Here is a 25,340-nt window from a genome sequence, read left to right as displayed (position 1 = left end):
GTACCCTGCCTTGTGCCTGTTGCATGCTGGGATAGGGACCAGCGTCCCCACGATCCCACGCTGCATAAAGTGGTTAAGGAAAAGATGGACAGCTACACAATGATGTGGTCTAGCTATTCCCCGACACCAGTATGTATATTATAAATGTCCACAGCCGACAATCCTAGAACCATTTACAAATGATAATTGCTGCTCTTCCAAAACAACACCCTCAAAAAAAAGTGCTGGTCACAGGGTTACAACTGATCAGCTCGCAAATCAGGAGACAGGCCTTTGGCATGCCATAGTCATTTTGCTTGTCAACGCTCTGAAAATGGCCCTTGATAGTCGGCTGTAAACACCTCTTTGAGATGCCTTTGGCACAAAGGGGGAAATAAAATGAGTTGACAGAAAAATTAAAAATTAAGCAAATTACAAAATATAATTTTATTTAACTTAATACATTTTATTTGAACCATTTTATGTAAGAGATTGGAAATATTAAACACATTTAATTTATTAAAGATTTATTTCAACCAGTTTAAAAAGATGCATTGAAGATGTATGGAAACCAAAGCTTCTGTTAGTGTTTCTGTCGAAGTTCCATGAATAAACATTTCCACATCTTTTGTTGCAATGTTTACAGGAGATTAGGTGCCTTCAGCCTGAAGTACTGTGGTTCATGTCACTCCTTGAAAGAAAGATGACCTTCTCTGGATGTAAACTGTGTCATAAGATCATAAAACATGAAACCTTCACCTTTTCACAGACTTAAACAGTAATAATGCATTTATTTTGAAAGCGTGAAATCTGATAATTGATTCATCGGTACATCAGACCCTGAATTTAGAGCTCCATATTGTTGAATAAACAATGTTTACCTGATAATGAGTTTTGTGCAAAGTAAGTTCAGATACTCCTGCTGGCTTTGTTCACATCTACATGAAATAATGAACAGATAAATGTGATCAGACCTGTAGAGTTAAGTAACACAAAAACCGCTGCCACACACATATTTAAACTTACTCCCATTAAAGCTATTTGCAGAAAAATGTAACAAGCTAGGCAATGTCATGAAAATAAAATTTATGCTAAACATAAGAAAATGATATACTATAAGTGTTTATCAAAAACTGCTTCATTATGGGTAGCTGTTATTGGTGTCTTAAATATTTTTTATTTTCTAAAAAATCATGTAATGTTTATTAACCACTTCTTAGAGACCAGGCAAATTTTAGGAAGAATGGTAATGACCGTTACAGTATATTAAGGTGTAAGTTGTTAATTACAGATATATAGATACATACAATGCTAATAATAATCTATAACCCAAAGGCATGACAGTTTAATTTTGTTAAAAACACCTGTGCCTATTATGTCAGCAGGAGCAAGTCAGCCCCTTATACAGCCAAAGTGCGATATGAAGAATAAACACGTTTAATCGACCATGTGGTGTACAGACCAATTTGGATATCCTTCAAATAACTTGTATATGTGATTCAAATTAGTTTTTTTTTAAATAAAGCACTGCTTTGTTTTCACATCGTGCACTTTGAAATTATACAGCCGAAGACAAAAAAAAAATACAAATGCTAACAGAAGCCTCTAGTGTAAACGCCCGTTCCAAAGAAGTATTCCCTGACAAACAAAATAACGGCTCATATATTGGACCTTAGAGGCCTGGGGCTAAGAATGGAAAAATTATTTACAAAAGCACGAAAATATTTAATCACTAGAGGCAGGGGGCAACAGTGTTTTAATTAACAGGTCCTCAGGCCCTTGGCTGGCTGCAGGCTTTCTCAAACAACCACAAACTCTGACGAGCTGCCTGCCAGCCTCAGGGCCAGACTTGAGATGAAACAGATAAGATAATTGGTTCTAATGAAATCCAGAAGGCCTCGTCGTTGTTTTCTCTTTTTTTTTTTTTTTTGAGCTTGGATTTGAAGAGTGCGTGTGGAAGTGAGCCTTAATTCAAACCAGGACTGCACCGGTCCCAGTCTCCGTGACTTTGATATTGTTTGAAGTTCTCAAAGTGTTCGCCACACCACGGGCCTGCTGGGCTGGGTCTCCCTGGTTACCTTAATTACCAGGCTTTATTGCTGACTTTACTGCACAGGAAAGGAGCCATTATGTGTTCTATCGAAATTCAGCTCTTTTTGGACCAGGGGTAAAGGTCATCCGAGGGAGCCAAAAAAGTTTCACTTTGAGACTTTCAAGGCATCTACAAAACGTCATAGTGGCAGAAAAATGCTAGATCTCAGGCTTTGTATTTCTGAGTTCCTGCTTTACCTAACCCTTCGAAAATGATTACAGGAAAGTAACATCCATTTTACATAGAGATGGTGTTTTTTTTAAATAAGTTTTAAATGATAATATTTTTAATTGATTTACATGCCTCATATCATTTCCATGCATGTCAGGGCAACACTAGCCTGCTCTTGGCAGGACTACGGGCAATGAATAAAGGCTTTGAACCTTTTAAAGGGAGCTGGGCCAGGCTACTGTTGCTTTCATTTAGACTGATGTGTTTGTTTATTTTCATTGATGACTTGTGTGAATCAGAACGGTCGTTTTTTCGCTGGTGCACATTTCTCCACTGCGCACAAAGATGAAGACTGAGAATGTCATGCATGTGTGCTTGCGAGGGAGCGCTTCATTAAAGATGCGTCCTGGTCTCTTTCTTGAAAAGGCGACCGCAGCTCACATACATCTGTCACTGGAAAGACAGCGGTAGCTCAGGCTCTGCGGAGCTGTCCTGCTCTTGTGCCTGTGTTCTGCCGGTAACAGGCAGGAGCTTCACCGCCATGAACCCTGACATGTCAGACGTCAGAAGCTCAGCAAGGCTGGGCCTGCTCAGTACTGAGACGGACCTCTAGAGAGAACCAGCGTGCCGCTGCAAGCGGTGCTTGGATGACCAGTAGGTGGTGCTCTTCCCTCTGCACCAGAATTTCCAAATGAATGCCCCAGCGTAAACACTCTGGGCTGTACAAGACACCATCCTTCAGACGAGACGAGAAATCGTCCTGAATCGAAGATTAGAACAGTTACAACCGAGAGGAGGCCATTCGGCCTGTCTAGCTCATTTGGTAGTTAGTAGCTTATTGATCCCTGTTTTTGAAAGAAGCCAAGAAATCAGCTTCAGTGACAGCTTGTTCCATAATCCCACAGTAATGATTACATGGTTTTTAAAGACCCCTGAGCAGTTTTTGCAAGGGGGTGTTAAATTCCACGTCTATCTGTCCAATTAAATTTATCCCTTAAGTAAACTGGTGGAGCGACTCCTCACTCCTCCAGCTGATGTGCTGTACAGTGAGGCTGCTGCTGCTGCTTTATAATCAGATGAGGTGGCCGGGCAGCACCCAGGTGGGGGCTGCAGTTCAGAGGAGGGTGTAATGGATCTCTGTCTTGCCTGATGACGATTGTGCTAACATAGACTTCCTGCTCTTTTTTCTGTTTTATGAATAGGTCTGTTCTGCTTATACACAATATTCTTATACTATAATGTTTTGCATTAGTATATCCACTACTGGTAATGGAAAAATCATTCTTGTTTCCAAAATTAAGTTATACTGAATTAAACATTACATTAATTAATTAACTAACGTTACATTAATAGATCGACAGGTGAAGTAAGAGAATATTAAGGGAAAGATCTTTTGCACTCAGATAGGATTGGGAGTTTTAATCTTGGCCAATAAATGTCTTGAGGAAACCATATTGCTGTAGAAAGCAAAGTTTTCTTCAAGAAAATACAGTACCCTTTCCTGGAATAAATATAAAAAATTAAAAACCATAGATACAAGTTTTTATCTGACTTTTGAAAATTCTTCTTAGCCTTTTTTTTAATACCTCCTTCTTCAAATCTGAATAGTGGTCATCTTTAATCTTTTTATGCACTTGGAACACACAGTCTAGTAATAATAATATTAAATACCAGTGCATTACATTGTCATAATCTTCCTGGCCTTCTGAAAATTTATGGACATACAACAATATTTGCTGTGAAAGTCTATGAATACAAAAATGTTATTTCCAACTTATTATTTTCCACTGTATGTAGACATTCATGCATTTATGTCATACAATGCATTTTGATTTGAGAGAGAAAGAAGCTTTAAATCACATGAAACTCAGCTGTCCCATTCAACCTAAACACCATTTTTTCACAGAAGTTCATTTTCATGGTTCTAAATCTTGGCATGGCCTCCTACCTCATAATTTTACAGTTATTTCTCGCTGATGTGCTTGTGTAATTAGGGATTCGTTCTGCCTCTGTGTTTTGCGTCTGAATTATTTGCATTAAATTACCACCCACAAAATTTTATGGTAACTTAGAGCCTCAGAGATTGAGCCTTTGTTATTTTATTGCAGGAACACAATTCTGTTGGAGTCTCAATTTTCTGTGTAAAAGAAAATCCTAGAGCTGAGCTCAGGAGTCTCAAAAAGTCTGGATGATATCAGGTCTCAGTTTCATTCTTGGTGACACCTGCTGAATAAGAATATAAAAACTATGTTACTAAACAACTAATAACATGCAGTAACTAATATGTAAACAGCCTTATTAAAAATGCTGAATATAAACACACGTCTCTCAATCTAAATACGTTATTTATGCAACATCAGCAAACATTCTCTTAAATCTTTCATTTTCATTTAAAAGTGAAAATCACAAAGCATGGTGATAAGGGTTATACATTTTCATAGTAAAAATATCTTGACTGAATTTGAAGAAGAGAAACCATCATTCTCACATTTCTTAAAATGTATTACAGACAGACAATACTTCTATATAATGCAAAAATGCTGAAATGCAAATGTGCATATTTTTTTTCATGGAAATTAAAATATTTTAATACTTCTCTGGATGTCCGAATTCCACCTGTCCCCCTCCACCAAATGAATAGCAGCATTCCATCTCTGTAACCATGTGTTGGTTATACAAGTACAGTATAACAACATCACAAAGGCTGAAGATGTACAGTGTTTCCAATACAGCCTTTATTTGAATTTTCTTTAAATTAGGAATTGCCAATTCATTTCCCGGTTTGGATTTGGCAATCGTCCTTCTGCATATTCCCCCTACAATCCCTGTGCAGGACAGGGAGGGTGAGGAACTGTGTACATTGTCTACCTGCATGGCCTCCTACAGATCTCCTACCGGAGACTTATCACTGAACTGCTGAGCCGGGTCTCACACTGACTTCACAGTGAAGCGACCCAAACGTCTTCTAAAGCTGTTAAAGTAATCAAGTGAACTAAAGGATCCTGTTGGATACCCTCCCTAGCACTAACCCTCCTGACATGTGAAGCGATGAACGAGTTTTACACCCTGGTTCATGTGAACAGCTAGGCGTGACTCCATGTTGGATTCATTCAGTGTGCACTAAATCATACACCAAGTCACTTGTCGAAAATGAAGAATGACAGTAATTTCTGCTTTCTGTTTGGCTTTGAGGATGAGGGCTAGTGGAAGATGGAATGTAGTTTTTTTTAATACTCGTGGTCTACTTTGTTTTTGAAAGGAAAAAAATAATTTACTGAATAATCAAATGTGAGGAATGTAGCCCTTAACTGCCTCGCACGCAATCGAAAACTATACACGATGAAAACATGGTCCTGAACACTTTTAGCTCTCAATGTGCACAGATATACAACGTTCAAGCTTCACTTTGTACTGTTTTGTTCAGATCACATGACACAACGGATAAAAAGAACTGAATGTTCTATATGCAAAAAAAACATGACTTATTTTGTCTCATAGGAGACAGTTGCATTTTCCCACACTGTACCCATGCTAGAAGGAGTCTTGCCCTTAGAGAGTTAATGTACTGTAACACAGGAAAAAAGTTGTAATTGTCATGGTACTTCACTGTAATGGGCACTTCACGCAGCAGTACTAAATGCCTAATTACAGCAATTTTGGTGCAGACCACACTAGCGTGTGTTCTCCTTTCACACTGGACTGGAATCTGTAGAATCATTAGTACTAGACTGTTGAGTACAAAAACAGCATAACATTGGGCTATGGCTAGATCGGTATGCATGCCAACTGACTGCGGCACTTTAATTAATCTGTACATTTGCAGCACTGGAGCTTAGCTGCACTCATAGATAGTTGGGAACGTTCATTAAAAACAAAGGAATCGCCACTTGTCTAACCCAGGTATAACCCAGGGCTGCATAATTATACTGTCTGGAGGCACAGCAAGTGTCCTGCATAATAAGCCCTCACTAACTCCAAGATTTAAAGACTCTTTCGCAAACCTTTAATCCTGCACCTCCTTACAAATCAAGTTTTATGTTATAAGGATTATGTAACAGAGCCTGAGAGCGAGCGGATCCGGAGGAATGCAACAGTAAAAAGGAAGGAGAGAGGACAGAGTTGGAAGCCTAGTGAGTCACACCAATAAAAGTCCCGAACTGAAGCATGTTTGTGATTTTCGTCTGGGGGGGGCGGTCCAGTGCTTTGTCAGAGAAGCTTGTCAGCTCCTTTCCTTTGCCATGCGAGCGCTGCTCGTGCCAGCACAGCCCTGTTCGTTCTGCTTTGCCATTGAAAGCCCTGTATGAATTCCTCCCCAGGACTGTTATCATCCCCATTGCCAATGAGTTCAGCCCCGACGTGGTCCTGGTGTCCGCCGGGTTCGATGCCGTGGAAGGCCACGACCCCCTGCTGGGCGGGTACACGGTCACAGCCAGATGTAAGTCCCTTGCTCTTGCTGCTCGCTCACCTCGCTCACCTGGCCTGCGGGACCCCGGCGGGAGCTGGGGATCAGACTGCAGCTCGAAGGGTTAAAACAGAACATCTGCTCTAAACTAAACTGCAGATTTTTTTTTTCTGAAAATATAGAGCAGCTGGAAATATGAAGGGAATTCGGGGGTTGCCTATTGCCGACATACAGTGAAATACAATAAGCTTACAGTTGCAAAATTACAACCATTTCTGTATATTGGCATGTAACACTCATTATTTTATTTTTTTGTCATTTAGGTGCTCTTACGTATCAGGAAATATATCATTATTCCTTTACATGACAGCTTCATAATCAATAATGAAGATTCTATTTTGCAATTTACTGTTGTCTTTTATGTCAAATGTATTCCAGATGAGCACTTTATGCTTCCAGATTCTATTGATATTTGATATAAAAATCAATTCATGTACACACACGCGTGCACGCACACTCCTTACTCCTTATTTAGAGCTTTTCCACCCTCCTTTGTCATTGATATGAAGAGCGCGTGTGTCCAGCACCGAAGGCAGGGAGCCCTTACCTTCTTAACAATGGTACTGCAGTGGAACTGAGAGACATATCCTACTCTGCAGCATTGTTATGCTCTGACAGTAATAACTGATAAGGAATAGATCCATAGGAAACATGTCACGTAAGAAAACTGGTACTCCTGCACAGATTTGTGGCTCCCTACCAAAGCATTAAAGGTCGGATGGACTTTTCCTGCTATTTTTTGCAAAACAAACACTTCTTATCTGTAACAGTATTCTCACATAAGATTTCACGACCATGGACTTCAAAAGCTTGCCACAGGGAAGGGCAGAGAGGCAATAGCCCTAAGTGGCAGCTCACTATCTCACCAGGGACAGACAGAGAGAAGGTGAGGCGTCTGTGCTGTTTGTTGCTGTGTGTTTTAGCCACATGGGGTGATTAGTGACCATCTGTTTTTCGGTCTGCTAAGCTCAGTATTTTTTCTCTCAAAATGCCATGATGCCTCGTACCCTTAAAGACAAACTAATGTTTAACCCCAGGGAGCTGGCCACTGCCATAATGATCATTTGAGGATTTCATTACCTTTGCTGGAATTTTTTTTTCGGCCTCATGGTGAAATTAGTTTTAATATAAAAGTAAATATTGCTTTATGAAGAAGTACTTAGGGGTGACTAAATTCCTGTTTTAACTTAATTATCTACTTCATAGTGCCCTGCAGCAAACTCTCGTGTCTGATATTGCTCCTTTTCCCTTTGTAAGAAAATTCAGAAGTAAACCAGCAACTGTTATGCATAACCATGGAAATTAAAACTCCAATGTCAAGACAACCTCACCTGCAGCAAGTGCCTGAGTGAACAACACAAAATCATTCGCTGTGTTCAGCATCAGGCACCTAACCCATAAAACTACAAGTACACTCAACAAGAAGAAAAAGCTTGGGAATTAAAATTAGAGTGACTTAATAGTGAGGATACTATTTTTAAGTCTTCTGTTCAAGGAAGTTGAAAACAAAAACTTTCAATTCGGCGTTATGAGGTCTGAAAAATACAATTTAGAAACGCATTCTATTAACACACCGACATCACTGTAATAGTTATGCACAATTCTTTAATTTTGGCAGTGTTTTGAAATGCATTTTTCTGTAGTTCAGCTTTTGTAACCACAGAAGCATTTTTCAGTTGACTCTGAACTAAATTTCTTTTCACACATAAATTTCTTCAGAGAGGCAGCATTCCTCGGACAGCAAAAGGCCAGCCTGCTGGGGAAAATGTCTGCAACTTTCTCTTTATTTTCCTCGCAGTCTGATCTATCTCAGAGGGGCAGGAGCAGGGTGGAATAAATGTGATGTGAACTTCAGGGATTTTTTTTCTAGCAAGAAGACTGTCAACACATTTGAATTACCTGTTAACTAAAAATAATAAACACTTAAAATGTATTTAAAATGTAAAAAAAATGTAAAAAGAGTGTAGAATTAAATAGAAGAGCTAAGACAATGTGATTTTATTCTCTGCGGATAATTTTAGAATGTGTTTTTTTTGCATGGTAATCTTTGTTTTTGTTTTAAAAAATCAGATTGCAAACCTCTCTTTGTGTGGGAGAAAAACATTATCCTTGTACTTACAACAAATATATATGGTAAAAATTGTTTTCATCTTTCTACCTTTTCATGTCCTTAGTTAAAGTTAAACTGCAAAAAATAAGAACATTTATAGTAACACACAAAACAATGTATACGTGACTCACATACTGTAATGTTAAAGACTAGATGATTTTTATATTAAACACATGAGATCAAAAATACATATTGTATATTATGAGGCATATAAAAATAATCAGGAAGAGAAACACATTTTGCTGTTTCTGCTATCTGATAAATATTAAGATGTTCATGTTTTTGCTGTTCTCTCTAAAACTCTCTGTCTCCTGAAATATTTTATTTTTAGGCATCTTATTTATTTCCCAGTGTTATATATGTATCAGAACTGATGTTTCCATGTGTGTCTGTTCGTGTATGTTTGCGCAGAACACTGTTAACTGATCACAACTGAATGTTGAGCCACCTGCTTTCTTTATTTCTCCTGATGCTTTATTTCTGTCCAAGAACAAGTTTCAAGGAATGTTTTTCTGATATAACACATGCAATATGTTTCTTGTTTCTCCTAAGAAAAATAGTAACGATGAATACAGGAAAGATATTATTAAATGAACCTTTGGCGCTGTTAAACTCTGCAAGTTATTAATAAACAGTTAAAATTTAATTATAAACAGTCTACTCAAAGTACAGAATACCTTGAAATATATTTTATTAATTATTTCAATCCAACAAATTAATGCTTCAGTTACAGAAAGAAAATGACAAACCTTTTCTCATTCTTTAATTTAAAATATTAAATATACTTTTTAATAATTATACATCTCATTCTTAGTCTTTAAAAACTGTGAAAAATAATATATCATAGATCTGAGGATAAGAATCCCAGAACTAGGTATTTCCTTTGAATGGGAGGTATGGAGGTTGGGTGCATATGGCTCGAGTTCTTGATTTGTTTGGAGCAAACAAATCTCCAGGTCTGTTCAGAGCTACTATAGACCTGTGCCTGATTTATTCAGACCATTGCAAAATGGCTGTGGAGCAGATACCACAAAGGGGAAACTAAAGGTGAAATTATTACGTCTGTGTTCTACTTTATCTTAAAGGAACTCTCTCTGTCTAAGGCCTTATTAAATACTGTGAACAAAAAAAGGAATAACATTCTTATAAAAAAAAATAATTACTCAAACCTCTTACAATTATAAATTATCCAGGCTTACGAAGAATACGAAGGTAAATGTAAAACGTTTAACATACTAAGAATCCGGACGTTACAGTGATTATATTACGTATTTAATACTTTTCTGCAGAAAAAGAAGATGGAATTAAGCCGTTTACAGAATATCAGGCACTTTGCAGCTGGTCTTAAGGAGAAATCCCGAGGAATGCCAATGTCAACGGCACTAGTTAATTTTTTTTTTTGCTTTACGAAATCTTCAGGAGTGAGTGATCTAAACTGCTAGGGCTGACGATACATTTACAAAAAAGTAAAAGATCCAAAAAGACTCATAAAAAATAATATGCCTTGACTTCAAAGTTTATTTTTATATTACAAAGGTAAAATTATTTCTCTTATTGCTGAACAAAGTACAGAATACAAAGGAAGCGAATGGCACCCCCCACCCCCACATAACCCCCATCGGTTAATCAGGGTTTGCAAAAGTTGTGTCAGTTTCCTTGATGTGCATTGAGAAAGAAAGGTAGATTAAAACTTTGATAGCTCCATTAGCTGATCTCCACAGGTTATCAGATTAATCTCCATGGTAACACTATCTATCCAAAGTGGCTGTAAGCTGTTCATGGGCCCTGTCAGCTTCTGTCTGGGTTGGCCCATGAATGCGGACAAAACCCAAAGGATCCTGGGCGTTTTCTAACAGCCTCAGTGAAATGCAATACCGCAGAGGACGCAATGCCTAGCTTTGAACTTGATTTACCACGAGGTCCACAAACTGCTAGATTTTATTTTGGTAGCTGGTGCCAGCACCCTAGTGATATGGTGATTGTCAATGAAGATAAAGTCTACCTTAAGTGTTCTTAAAAAGCAGAAATAAGCTGCTTGGTTCCTGACCTGTATCCTGTGGAGATAAGTGTACAAATGTATACAGGACACTGTGGAATTAGGGCTCAGATTTAGGACTGTGTTTTAACAAGATGTTAAATACTCCTAACTCAAACCATTCATGAAGCTGTGTTCCGTTTAGTTCAAGGTATTCCATAAAGTTGTTTTTTTAGAATTGTAACGTTATAGAATCCTTTTTGACTTTTAAGAGAAATAATCCACGATTAACTACTAATCACAACTGTTAAAATTACTGTTTAAATTAATTCATTTTGCGTAATAATAGATCTTATATAAACAGTAACATCCAGTTTTATTGTTCTGTGCTAACGCGAGCAAAATATAGAGACATCTACCATGGCCATTTCTTAAAAGCTATTTTATTGAGACACAAAATAGCGATACCATGTCTTCCAAAAAAATCTGTAGACCATCTCTTAGTAAAAAATATTTATATTATTCTAAATTAGGTCTCTGTGCTCTCATTTATACCTACGTTTCTGTTACAGAAGGCCTTTTGTCTCAAAACCCCAAATACATAGTGCTCAGTATTCATTCAAAGAAGACTGATAAATCAAATAGAAAACTGGGTCAAGACCTGTGTTTATGTTACACTTCCAAGAGCTAAACAAAATTCGTTTTGGTTTGTGAGCTCCTCTAACTCGATCAGCTTAGACATCAGCCCCCACACATCTCTCTGTCCCTAAGAGTCGGAGTGTTTATGTTACATTACTGTAAATTGAATTTAAATAGAACTGTGGGAAGTGCCTTCACATAATGGGCAGAACAGTCCATACTTTTATAAACACGAGATCTTGGGAGTTTTAATGAGTTGATGAAAAGGAAAAAATCTCTACTAACGGACCCTTTACCTCACAACCACGCGGAGGAGGAGAGGAGAGGGCGTAGCGAGACTGCAGTTGGCCTCGTCTCTGTCCGGAAGGCGGCTGGGCCCCGGACGCGTGGCTGGGGCCGAGGGCGTCTCACGTCCCTCGTCTGCCCTCCAGCTCTGCTCTCCCAGGCCCTCACAGCCCCGCTCGTCGGCACATTCAAGCTCAGTAGTCCAGGAACTCATCTGCTGAGCCTTCTCGGCATCACTGTCGTCGTCACATGATAATACACAGCAGTGACAGATTACCGTTTATTATTTAGAAAGTCTTGTCCTCCTTCCAGAGAAATCCAACATATTTTATAAGACTTTTTCCATGATAGTAGACTGACTTTTAATGTGCTTTTTGAGAGCTGTGGAAATATTTCCATGGTGAAGAGTTCAGTTGTGCATTGAAATACAGCCATGCTTGGCAATGGGACCAACCTATCACCAGACCAAATTTACGTCATGCTGTCTGCATTCTCCTCTCGTTTTTCTGCTTATCTTCTGCACATCCTTCATCACATATTTTTACCTTCTTTTTTCATACTGGTGTATGGTTTTTGCTCAGATTGCTGTGTGCCGTCCTAGCTGTCCTAGCAGCGATAGCTTCTCACCACTGAAAGCGAGGAAACTCTAGGACTGTGCCTGCCTGTACTGTACTATACATTCCCCATCTTCTTCTGCGGCAGGGTGTACCATCCTGGCTAGCTCTCACCGGGACGTTTCTGTACTGAGACCTCCCCTCAGGAACTGCCTTTTTCATCCCAAATAGGTAAACAGAAGTAAAAACAGTAAATGAAGTGAAAAATACAACACAATTGTGAATAACAAGCGATGTACTGAGCGTGACAAAAGAAACAAAAAAAAATAGTGCAAAAGTAGCTCTGCACCTCCCCCTTCTTGCCTGCTGGTCGTTTAACAATCCATAACAATGACAATAATTATAATAATACATTATTTAACCCGGTATGTCAATTGAAAACAAATCCACACTTATAACGTCAACCTAAAGAACTGTTTACATGGCAGGGCAGTTGACTGGAGGGAACAGCCTTTCTCAGAAGGGTACAAAAGCAGCCTCATGCTCCGGGTCTGAAGCCACAACCTTTAAGTTATAGGTCTTGATCTCTGGTCTCTACTCCCTCTAGCTACTGCTCCACAAAAGAGAATCACGGTTTCCATATAGGCACCAATTCAGTCACGAAACCCCTTCATGAATGTTATTTTTAATATGTTAAAAATTACCAATAAAAGACATTTCTTGAGATTTTCAACAAAAATGAAGAACTTTCTAGAACTGGAACAATATTCTAAGAAGTAAATGCAATCCTTTTAATGTTGTAAACCAAACAATTTATTTTGCATCATAATATGTTCTTCCTTTCTATATAGTTCACAAAAATTAAAGAGAATTAAACAGTCTTGGATTAAATTAATCTTAGCACTTTTCATTAAGGGAAAATGTTGAACCCTATTTCAAGTATTTTTCTTCTTTCATAAAAAATACTGAAGTTGAGGCCTTGCATTTCTACTTAATTTTATAAAGCAAAATTTAGAAATCACACAAAGCAAAGACATACCACAAACTGCCTCTTTTTGAAGACCAGGGTTTATCCAGTTTACAGCTGCAGACTCTTGATCTTTTTAAAATCTGCAATAAAACATTCTCGTAAACATAGAAGATTAGCGATAAAAATAATAAACTTAACAATTAATTTTTGTATTGCATTTTTTTTATTTAGAAAAATCATGGATAAATACATTCATAAAAAAAAAACTAAATACAGACATAAATGACTCCAGTGTTTAGGATTTCAGTAATGTTTAAAATGTGTTTTGCCATTAGGAGCACAGTATGTCTCACTAATGATGAAACAATGGTACTATACAGGTCATAGATCAAAACATCCTATAACTGTCACTGTAGAAGTTTATTCCTGTTCTTACCAGGGTTCTTAATGTCCATGCACAAGAGTTATACCTACCATTGCATTTACTTTGTTGACACCTACTGAATTGCAAAAATGATTAAATTATGTTGTTATCATGTCTTTAAACCTAAAACTAAGACTGTTTATCGAATTTGATACAATCTATTTGAAAAAAATCACATTTCAAAGATAGCTTTTATAGTTACAGTTAAGTTTTATAGCTTAATAACATCTTGGTGAGGCACTAGTTTCATGTTTCAAGCAAACACTGGTGGAGTTTGTATATGGGGCATATTGAACAGTATGTCACAATATTGCGAGAAACCTGACCTAGTTAATTCTGGATACAGTTGTTGGAATGGTATCAATGTGTATCAATCACTTAGTCACAATGCAACCACAGGGATAAAGCACAGATCAGCTTGGTGCAGAGTTGGCAGCATGTTCTGAGAATATTTGAATCAAAGGAAAATATTCAGTCACCAAAACTGTCATGAAATAATGCAGAGGAATGCAAAACTATCAGCTTGATTTGTGCCAAACTAGTTTCTTCTATCAGTTGTTCTGATGGAAAACTACAAGTGATGACAGCTTGTTTAGGAAAAAGAACATTTAATTGCCATTGTATCTAAACTGAATCTAGCTATTCAATAATGATCTTGCCGATCCTTTCTCAGCGCATTGCAAGTTCTTTCCTAGCTTGAAACACGCCTTAGATGTGAAACATTAAACACTAAGACTCGGAGGTTGTGCGTGTCTCCTGAATATGGAGAATCAAGCAAGTGAGTCACTGCTTCTGGAGGAGCTCTTCCACTCAACCTGTTTCGTTGGTTGTTGTTTTTTTTATTTCTTAATCCCATGCGTCCAATTTCCATCTGCGCTCCTGTCATTTCGATGGCACTTTTCACCTCCTGTTGCAACGTCTCCGATTGCTTGACTGTTTAGATTCAAAATGCATGAAACGTTGGCCTCATCTGGAAGCATTTAACATCACAAGTGTCCTCACAGGGAAACAGCACATTCCTTCAGTGCTGCAGATCCATCAAAAGGGCTCCTACTGTAAAACGCACCCTCAAAGAGGTATGAAGAAATGAACACTCCTTCCCCAATACAGTAGGTAATTGGTCCCTAATGGCTCTCGTCGGCTGACGACGAGGAATTTCGGGAAGAAAACAAAGCAGGATCTTTGGCACGAAAAACCATCTGTATTTTGGAAGTTAAATTATATATTAAGGAGTTTAAGAGCAAAAAGAGCTGAGTTGAATTCGATTAATATAAATTGCCAATTTGCTTATTCGCTTACTTACTAATAGACTGGCTTCTAAAGATACAGTATAAATCGGTCTCTAGATCTACACAGTGTAAAACAGGCTGAGGACAGACAATGATCAGGTACAGTAGAAACCCCCTTACAAATCAGCACTAGTCCAGGTAAGGTCTCAGTCAAACACAGAGAGGCAGAAGTGTGGGAACTAACCCCCCTGCTCCCCGTTGACAGCTCAGTCAGTATCAGCAGTGGATTAGCAGTTCAGCTTGGCATATTATACTTATGTGAACTCAAAAGACATGGGAATTACAGTATGCAGATGGAAATTACACTTTTTTCATTTAATTTCTATAATTACAGTAGGATCACCAATAATGTGGTGCCCTAGAGGAGAAGGGGTCGCTGGATTTTATAAAACGCCAGATAATCACATCAAAGCAGCTTATTTTTGCACACTACTTTTATAACATTGTATTTGGATGTTCTGTATACGTTTTGTTCGTGTTTTGAATTTGTTAACCGTATAAAAATAATCTAAATAAAGCACAGAGTACTTAAGAACACAAAAAGACTGCATACATATTTAAACTACAGTGTAGTAGAAACACAGTGCTAAAATATTTTCACCACTAGTTAGTATTTATGCAATGTTTTAAACTCCCAGGATTAAAACAAAAGGGGCTGCATGCACACAAATATTTTGGGGGGTATTTTTCGGGAAGAGGGGGCGTCTTAATATCGTAAATGATTGCTCAGCAAATCACTGCTGCATGATCTCATGGTCTGGTTGCCTGATGAGCTTGCATCCGATGAGTAGGTACAGTCTGCTTCAGAGGCAGTCAGTACCATTCCTCAACACACATCAGCATCAGCTCTGAACTACTGTTAGATAACGTTTCTTTTAACTTTGTTTTTTTTGGTTGACTTTTCACAGACAGTAAATATCTACGGGCTCATAAACAAAAATATCTTGGGCAGCACGTATCGATAAACACTTCCTTTTTAGTCCCTGGTGTCAAGAATGTTTGTATGATGCGCGGCTGTATCTGTGCATTTAAGGTGACTCATAGGCATAAAAGAAAGTCATGTGCAAAGTGCAATATTGAACTAAACTGCATTCAGGACACCAAACCCATAAGCCAAACGAAAGGGCTAGCTGTTGTTTTTGTATCACAGATGACTCTGTTCTTGTTTATAGCTCTGCTGACTTAAACACATAAACGTACTGGGGCCATTAAAAAAAAAATCCCTGTGGGGAAAAAAAATGCCACAGTAAGCTGGGCTCCGTTCAATCTCTCAAACAATAAACCCTACAGGAGACTTCATTTTTTTTTCCCCGCTGCGGTTAAGGTTTTGGTCACCTGACGAAACAGCTGATGGAGCTGGCAGGCGGACGGGTGATCCTGGCGCTGGAAGGTGGACACGATCTTACCGCCATCTGCGATGCGTCAGAGGCCTGTGTGAACGCCCTGCTGGGAAATGAGGTAAAAGAGGATGAGTCACAGCGCTGAAGTCAGGCCTGGCTCGGTGCCAGCGTGCACTGCAGCGGGCCGCAGTGAGATATTAATAACAATAACGATAAATATCGCTGTGGTTTACATCCACAGTGGAGTGAAAGAGAATGAAAGGCTCCACACAATGCAACTGAGTGCCATGTTGCTTGTACTGGTCAATTCCGTGATCTCCATGCTTACACAAAGAACGCTTATACATGAAAGTGCAATCTGGTACTGTACTACCCCTGTGATCAAAAGTGGACACGAAAAGTTTGTCTAAAGTCTCTGACCAAACAGTTGCTACATGCTCTACTGGGTTAATATCTGACTCCTAAGGCACCAATGGAAGGAGCTGTACGGCCCTCCCATTGTTCATCCGGGCTGCTTCTTGAAGCCCATACTGTAATACTGCAATAAGTGGGGCAAACCTGTCGCAATGTACTGCACATCGCGAAGTTTTCAGCCACAGAAAGAAATACTCCAAGCTAGACAACACATTGCAGTAATAATCATTGGAGACTGTTTATCGCAAGAAGGGATCTGCTCAATTTAAGCTCGTAAGCATCACCGAGTTTGGGCAATGGTTTGGATTTGGCAACTTACAAATAGCAATCGATACCCCAGGATTTTCAGCAAAGTGCCTCGCATACCGACATGGTCTGTTCATCGGGCTGCACAATAAACAATGGCATTGTCCCCCAGGTCACTTACTCTTGTTAGTTTCACGCTAAAATTAAGCAAGCCAAGAAACTTTCAGACTTTCTACATCTCCATATCTACAACTGTGTATTTCTGAGCATGTATTCATGAGGTGGTTTGTTGTACTCTTGTAGGGAATAACTATATACTCTGTATTTAGTCCAATGAAACCCCAAACTCTAATAATACCTCATATCTAGTAACAACTGTGCTAGAGAGAGGCTTTAAATACACCGTCCCAACAGTATTATTAAAACAAACATGATATATCCTATAGCCTCATGCTTTGCAAACATTTGGATTTTCCCTAATATTTGGAAAAAGGAATATTTGTTAAAGGATAAGGTGTTAAAAAGTTTAATTGCAAGATTACATTTCCTTCCCTTTCAATCATGGTACGGTTGGTTGACACCAGTCTTTGAGATGTAAAAGATATTTTCTGACCATCTGAATGAGACAGTTTTACTGCAAAATGACGGCTAACGAGAGGCTTTAAATCAACACAGAAACATTTTTACTCCGTAAACTCACAAGCCGCACCATGCCTCCTTCTCGGGGGGTCGCTGCACAGGAGCAAAGCTCTTGGCTGAGCAATGAGATCGTAGCCGTGGGGACCAGTCTGTCCCACCACCGCCCTCACCTTGTCAGGCAGATCTAGGGACAGCTCGATTGCCTGAGTGAGAGCGGGCAAGGAAGGGTTAATGACCTGTGTTTAGTCCTAGACAGGAAGCTGGGTCAGGGGTAAGAGACCGGGGTTGTCTCCTCTGCTGGGCTTTCGTTTCTAAAAGGCTTTTAAATACAGAGGCTGCATTCCATTTAATCAGAAAAGCAAAATTATTGAGCTTCCCGAATAAGTGAATTATTGAACTTCCCGAATAAGTGCACCTTGATCCAAGTCAGTTGGCGGTGCCAAGTCAAAAAATAAAGCCCAGCCACAATCACTGGACCTAATAATCAACCAAAATACACAGGTGAAAATAAGCAAACGTGTCGCACAATTCATTTACGTTTTTGGTATCATTTGGTTGCACTGAAAAATGTGTATGCAGCAGACAAAAGAGCTATAAACAGTCCAGTTTAAGCTTTACCCGCTGACACAAAACAGATTAAAATTAATTTACCTAAAAGAGCTACACTTTAAACAACACCTTAACACATCACACTGGAAACGCGATGCAGTAAATATGCACACTCAGTCTCAGTTGCTGCATAAATCGCAGGGATGTGATGATGCAGTCAATTGGAAGAGCTCAGACACAGGGGAGGAAGGACTGTACAAACCACAAAGGGCAACAAGTCAACAATAAACAAGAAGTGACAAATAACAGGCTAAAGAAAACATAGGGTGTATAACGTCTGTACGGTCAACAGATGGATGGAATGAGCATTCACAGCCAATCACCTTTGACACAGGACTGATCTAGTCTGGTGTAGACTACAGAGTTGAGATTAATTTGAGTTCCAGGCACGAGTTAATTTGACAGTGCGTGACAATTAAAGGTAACAAAACTCAGTGTTTGTCCAAATCTGCGAGAAACAACTTTTGTACAAGATGTGGAAACAAAACTAGAGCAATGACAGCAAAAAAAAGGGCTGTTGGTAACAGTTGGGCAATAACTGATCAGGCAACATTTTGTGTTAGTATTAAAAAACAAAACACTAAAGTCATTTAGTTGGGTTTTTTTCTGAGAGGAGAAATACTTCTGTTTCAGTTCAGTTTAAAAATTCTTCTATAAGCACACATGGCCTTTGGGCAGAGCAGAGCAGAATGGTTCCTTCGCCTTTAGAAACCAACACAGAAGCATCACTTCGAAGTGTATGGTTTTCCTCTCTACTATCTGTAATATAAAAGCATTAATGGAGATGAATTAATGATGTTCAAGCTCTAATACATCTGCCAACTTTTTGTTGAGTTCATTTGCAAACATACTTGTGGTCAAATTTTGAATGAGAACTGGACAAACAATAATTGTCTCAATTCATTAACAGTTTCGATGCTTCGGTCTTTACTTTTTATGTTTTGAGGTTATCATTTTATATTAGGAGATTCTGAGACGTTCTATAGTGGAATGATCCTCTGCAGAGCCAGGCAGCTAGAGATGCTGCCTATCCTATTGATCTGCAATAAAAGACCATAAAACTGCCTAAATAAACATCTCAGACTCAACAGTTATAATTACAGATATGTTCCCCATCAAAGCCATTTCTTCAACATGATTAATAGGATAATTATCACTAATTATCTAGTACTTCAGCTTTACAAATAATTGTAGGTGGTAGAGCTTTGGTCTATAGCTGGGCAAGATTTACTTTGGCTAGGATACACTGCAAATTTGACTGAACTCAAATTAGAAAGGTCAGCAAAAGCTTTGTTTGAGCACTCTGCAGTTTGTCAGATGTATTTATTCATGTGCGGGGGATTAGAATTCATAAACAGCTTGCAGTTTTTTTTCAGGCACTATTTCTTTTTCTTTGTTTTTCTTGGCCACTAGCTGTCAATACAACAATGCCATGATTTCTAAGACTAATTATTCATAATGCAATGAAATAGCAGTATAGCTTTTTTAAAGTTAGAGTTATCTATTGAATTGTACAGATACTTCCTCGGGACTGCAGAGAATACTCAGGTTATGGTCTTTGTAATTTTGATAGAAAAGCTGCAGAAAATTGACACAAAGCTGACAGCTGTAAGAATATGGCTGTATTGTAATAATGGAAAAGATGTTACAGCTTTGTAGCACGTGGCACGTGATACCCTAATTGTTTGTCTTGAAGCAGAATCAAATTATTAGTCCTTAGTCAGCTTTTTCTTGGACAACAATAAAACTATCTCACCAGACATCTGAAGTGCAGTCATTTGCTAGCATTAATGGACCTTGAAATAGTCACAGTACATTTATGTCTATGGAGTTACATACTGAGATACTTTCCCTAGTATTTTCTAAATATTCCTGTAAAATGTGCATCCAATGACACTTTGTTAGTGTAAACGGGTAAAGAATATTCAGGGTGTGATATAATCAGATGTTTGATGTGCATTTTGTAAGCTGATAGCAAATTCTGTTGTTTCTTTACTCAGAAAAGCCTGTTCTTTTACATATAATTAGAAACTCCACGTGCAGCATTGATTCAACAACACTTCTTAGAACACAGTCACTTCTTATTAAAGCAATTTCAAAATGAGGGATTTTAAGTAGACGTTTACATTCCTGTGTTGTTTGCCTGTCCTGTACTAACTCAAATACAGTATATAGGCTTCATTTCTTTTGCTGTTTTTTCCTGGACATAAAACAGAAATCCCTAATTTTATTCTTAAAAAAATGTTTCGTAAATCTTCTCATACATATAATAATTTGAGCTTGCCAGTGTCTCAGAAAGTTCCTGGTTCAGTGTTTTGGATACTCTGCCTAAGCAGCACAGTACAGTATGTTAAGAGGCAATCGCTGTCCGCTGTTAAATGCTTCCTCACACATTCAGCAACACCGCAGTGATTTGCTCTCATTCCAGGTGGGCTTATCTTTATCTCCAGTGCAGGGCTCTGCTCTGGACTTTAAATTGAATGTCGCCTTGATTGAAAATCCCAGTTTTAATGAACGCAGGTCTCTAAATAAGATGTGAAAACACAGGGACCAGAGCTGACAACCCAGGGTGATGGACCGTCCCCCACCTCCTGATGTGCTAAGGGATTAGCCTGAATTAGCCCAAATTAAAAGACCAGGCACACTAGGGAAGGAAGAAGAGATTCATTGTAATAGTTAAGAACAACACATCAATTCTTCCTTTCAAATAAATGTCACTCCTTGGCCACATGGCACCAGCCCCTCTGGATCCTCAAGTTAATTAAACCAGAAGCCTCCAGCCTGCCAGGGACTCACCCCCTGAGAGGAGGGGAGGGGGTGTCACTTCCAGCTAATTCCTACAGAGGAGAGGACAGCACTCTGCTGGCAGTGGGTGCCGAGGGCCAGGTTAAAGGTGTCCCTTAAACTGCAACAGGCTTTCTTCTTCCTGTTTCGTATCCATGGTTAGCTTCACCTCAAATTAAAATCGCTCTATAAAAAGAGCCAGCGAGCCAGGAGATGTAAATTGCCTAGCGTTACACCAGACATACTTTCTCAAACCCAAACAGATTAAATTTACAACAAAAATGGCACCAGCTACATAAATATACATGTGAAAGATTTTCAGAAATGCTGGAAATTGACATCATACCACTTCTATCAGCTCCATAAGAAGAACTCTAGAATTTACACAGCTGTCCTAACAAAGTTCCAATTGATTTTCAAGTGTTGCATAATAAGTTTTACACTGAAACCAGGGACACTTTGCCTGAACTTACTGTGCCTCACAGTGGGACTGCCTTCCTTATCTCATACGCTAAGAGGAAATCAAGAAAGCATTATGGCTTTTTTTATACACTATGAAAAAGCACAAAAAGCTATTTATTTCTAACTCATACGGCTGTAAACTACATTATTTATTTTTGCATGGATCACAAGTGTTTTAAACAGGTAAGGCAGGTTTATTTATAAATTAAGGACATGAGGGCTGATGTAAGTACTGACCTAAACTATGATCCGCTGTGTATGTACTGTATGATGGAATATTGGATGTATGAGCAAGGAAAGCACAGTGCCAAAATGTGATCTGTATTTTTCTATACCTGTGTTTTTTTAGAAAACTGAAATTTGATGTTCACCTCTTTTATTAGGTAGTGCTAGCACTTGTACTTTCGATAAAGAATGACTTATGTTCCCCATGAGCCCTGCTGCCTTCCTTTGTAGACACAAACTGAGAAAAATAAATAAATGATAGAACCCAGAGGTGAGAAGAATCGCTGTGTAGCATATTAAAAAAAACTTTTACAGCACATTCTGTGAAGAGCGACATGTTTTAGTTTCAAATACTTCTGTCAAGTATTTTTCTCTCACACTCAAAGAATGTAAGGAGAAAAAGAAAACAAATCCACATTTTTAATATATTTACTTAAGTTACACTCCACCTTTCATAATGTTATCTGAGGTAATGGTATCTGTTCTTGCAGCTGGAAGCCCTCCCAGAGAAAGTTCTTCGCTCAAAACCAAACGCCAATGCTGTCTCCTCTATTGCAAAGACAATAGAGATTCAACGTGAGTTTCTGTTTTTGTTTGGACATCATTTCATTGTTTCATTGTTGGACATCTTATTGTTTTAAATGTTACTGTTACTGTTGCCGATCTCTGGGGTTAGCCTGGTTGACACCATTTTCCCAGCAAAGATCAGGACTCTGGCTCACCTGTCAACCTCCTCCTGAGAGGTAAAGATTTACTGACCCAACTCAGATTACAGACCCGCTATTTTAATTAGTAGGATAATGAATGACCCCGCCAGATCAGATGCTGGGCTACAGTTTGAGATTGCTCGGTGTGCCGACTCGTTCCTGGTCCTTTAAAAACGCTGATGAATGGTGGTGAGTTGACAGTACACCAGGCAGACAACCTTGCAGGTCAGGTCCTGTTCATTTTCCCTGTTCTTTCTCCTAAGAACAGGCTTGTCCACTGCAGGCTAATATAAGGGAACCTCTTATTTGTCCTTCATTTTCTCTGTTGTCGATTTACGTCAAAAATAATTATCTCTAATAATAACTACTTCTGCCCATCCAAAATGACCCTAAATCAGTGAAAAAAGAACGAGACGTAAACCGATTATTGACAAAAACAAGTTAATCAAAACGCCTTCTGTGAGCACTGTTTATGAGTGGATTCAACCTAATAGTTTATGACAGGAAACCACATTTCCTGTGAACTGTGTTCAGTAACACAAACCTTTGAATTCCAGGCGCTGTGAATAAGAAGTCATTCTGGTTTCAGTGAGACCTGGAGCAAAGGCGTATAACAGGAATGCGATTTCAATTTGTGCAGCCCACACTGTCATCCAGCTTCTCTGGCACAATGACAATTATGATGTACTCACATGTACACACAGAAAAGAAACCTCTGTTACCAACTGAACATCTTTGATTCCTCAGGCACTTGCACAGTATTTGCACAAATGGATATGTACAGGGAGGGTGTTCCTGCCTTCCCAGCAAAACCTCTGCCTGGTGAGGACGTTCGTAGGGATCTTTGTAGATGGTCGAGGTTGGAAAGCAGGACAGAGCTGCCTGGTTCCTTCCCCATTGTGGAAACCAAACTTCATTAAGACTTTGTTGACAGGCTAGAGGCTCAGAAACTGCACAGCGAACGAACGCAGTTTAAAGGTGTGCTGCTGTATGTTTCTGACTCCTTAATGTGTCCAAGTGTTCTGATTCACGGTATTGTTCGGACAAAGACTTTCGTATAATTCATTATGAAATTCGATTGTGCAGCGTGACACTACTTTGTCAGCATTATATCCAATCAGCTTGCATTTAAACTCTGATTCTGCTCCCTTCTAAGGTTCATTTTTCACTTAAAAGTGTATTCACTGGGTGTTAACTAGACAAGGGATGCATGATATCACATCTAGAGTGCCATGACACTGCTGGAGCTCTGCTCTTGGGACTACAGAGAGCTGCTGCCTTACCTCCTGAATATGAGACTTCATGATTTCATTCTGCTCAGCTCTGTTGCACTAGTTTACCTTCTTGACCTCTATATCCATGTAATTATTAATTACTAAATTATTAGTAATTGTTGTAAATTATTAATTTGTTTTAATTCTGTCACACTTTTTTGGATAACTGCTTTCTGAATTAATAGATTAATTTCATTATGTATATTATTCATTAAATTAATAATATTATATTAATAAATTCATATTATTATTGTAATACTATGAAATACACACTTAATAATTCAGCCTGTGCTTTGTATGGGATAATGACTCACTCTGCACAAACACCACACCTAAAATACTTATTTCATGAATCATGATGCCTTTTGTTTTTGAATACATTAAACAGATTTTATGAATTAAAATTTACACATCTGACCTTTACAACTAGAAAGTTTGTTAGATTCAGTTAGGTGTGTGAAATACATTATCTCATCCTATAAGAGCAGAAAAGGCCTCAGTCTGCAGACAACCATACCACAAACAGGGGATTCAAGGTGAAATCTAGGAGTACAGTTGACATTGGTAGATGTTAGCTTGACATTTCCAAGAAACGGATGCGTTCTACTTAAGACTGACAACAGAATGATCTCTTGATTGAACAGAAGACAGAATCCATCTTTGCATGTGGGTCTTGGAGACCCAGAGCCGATGTACACACAATGTACAGGTAGGTCATTCCATTACAGCCGTGCAAACAATTACAAATGTCTCCTCACCTTTCCCAGTGGCAGGTGTCAGCTATACGAGGCGTGGTTCAGGACTGCAGGCAGGCCAGACAGTCAACAAGTCCTCCTGTTGCAAAGCAACTTCAATAGCTTCCTCCTCCCTCCCATAGGTCCTGGAGGGACTGCTGCTTAGTTATGCCAGTGGTCTCTCTTCAGTCCAGATGGAGCGGTTTTCCTAGGGAAGATGGTGCCGTAGGTCCATCTGGCTCTGCAACACAGAGATGGAAAAGGAGCCAGGGTGGAAATTGGCACCACATTGAGCACATGTGGCCATGCATTAAGTGGTTGTTGCTGAGGAACAGACTACCCAGCCATGTCGCTGAAGCTGATACCATGGCTCCATTCAAGAGATCTTTGGATCAATGAGTCACGAACTACAAAATAGACCAGATGGGCCGAATGAACTGCTCTCTGTGGTAACGTTATTACGTTCATCTGCTCTCATGTTCCAAGGCTTTCTAGAAAGACTCTAACAGATTCTGTCACAGAGAGAGTAATCCCATATAACAGAGCTTAAGAAGTTCTGTTCAAGTTTCAACAAAATAGGACCTTCTCCAAATAAAGTGAGGACCGTACCAATAACAATAGATGACGGGTCACAAATCAGGAGAGGCCAATTTCGCCCAACAAGAACGTTTGGTAGCTAGCAGTTGCTTGATCAGTCTCACAATCTCATCCAGCTGTTTCTCGAAAGAAGAAAGGATGTTGGCTTTCAGCAACATGACAGAGTAGCTTGTTCTACACTTCCACAGTCCTTTGAGTAAAATGGTACACCAAGTCCTGACTGGAGGATCAGGGCATCGGCTTCGTCAACACGGCAGGGTAGCTCTTTCCACACTCCCACAACCCACAGCCCACAATAATGTTCGAGCGACCCCACTCGAAATTGTCTATTGCTCTGTGCAGCCCCAGAAAAAGCAGCT

At 39.0% G+C, this 25,340-nt stretch overlaps 1 protein-coding gene and 1 long non-coding RNA gene across 16 annotated transcripts in view; one reads left to right on the top strand and one right to left on the bottom strand.

Annotated features, from left to right (window-relative positions):
* The window catches only part of LOC102694761 (histone deacetylase 9), a 185,103-nt gene that overhangs the window by 151,244 nt on the left and 8,519 nt on the right, over positions 1-25,340 (top strand). For all 8 annotated transcript variants that reach the window (XM_015357938.2, XM_015357935.2, XM_015357936.2 and 5 more), the window contains 3 exons: positions 6,559-6,677; positions 16,275-16,408; positions 22,161-22,245. In XM_015357938.2, coding sequence (XP_015213424.1) covers positions 6,559-6,677; positions 16,275-16,408; positions 22,161-22,245 — 338 coding nt within the window. The remainder of the gene's footprint in view (positions 1-6,558; positions 6,678-16,274; positions 16,409-22,160; positions 22,246-25,340) is intronic.
* The window catches only part of LOC107078691 (uncharacterized), a 39,275-nt gene continuing 14,794 nt past the window's right edge, over positions 860-25,340 (bottom strand). For 4 of the 8 annotated variants that reach the window (XR_011190575.1, XR_011190573.1, XR_011190574.1 and 1 more), the window contains 5 exons: positions 24,409-24,625; positions 16,286-16,396; positions 13,307-13,377; positions 11,725-12,480; positions 3,990-4,468 (listed from right to left, as the gene is read on the bottom strand). This is a non-coding gene — a long non-coding RNA (uncharacterized lncRNA). Of the gene's footprint in view, positions 918-3,989; positions 4,469-11,724; positions 12,481-13,306; positions 13,378-16,285; positions 16,397-24,408; positions 24,626-25,340 lie in introns of those variants that run through there. The other 4 variants (XR_011190577.1, XR_011190576.1, XR_011190578.1 and 1 more) reach the window with 4 other exon arrangements.

Source organism: Lepisosteus oculatus, chromosome 10 (assembly GCF_040954835.1).
Source record: "Lepisosteus oculatus isolate fLepOcu1 chromosome 10, fLepOcu1.hap2, whole genome shotgun sequence".
NCBI lineage: Eukaryota > Metazoa > Chordata > Actinopteri > Semionotiformes > Lepisosteidae > Lepisosteus > Lepisosteus oculatus.
This window is presented reverse-complemented; position numbering and strand designations above follow the sequence as displayed.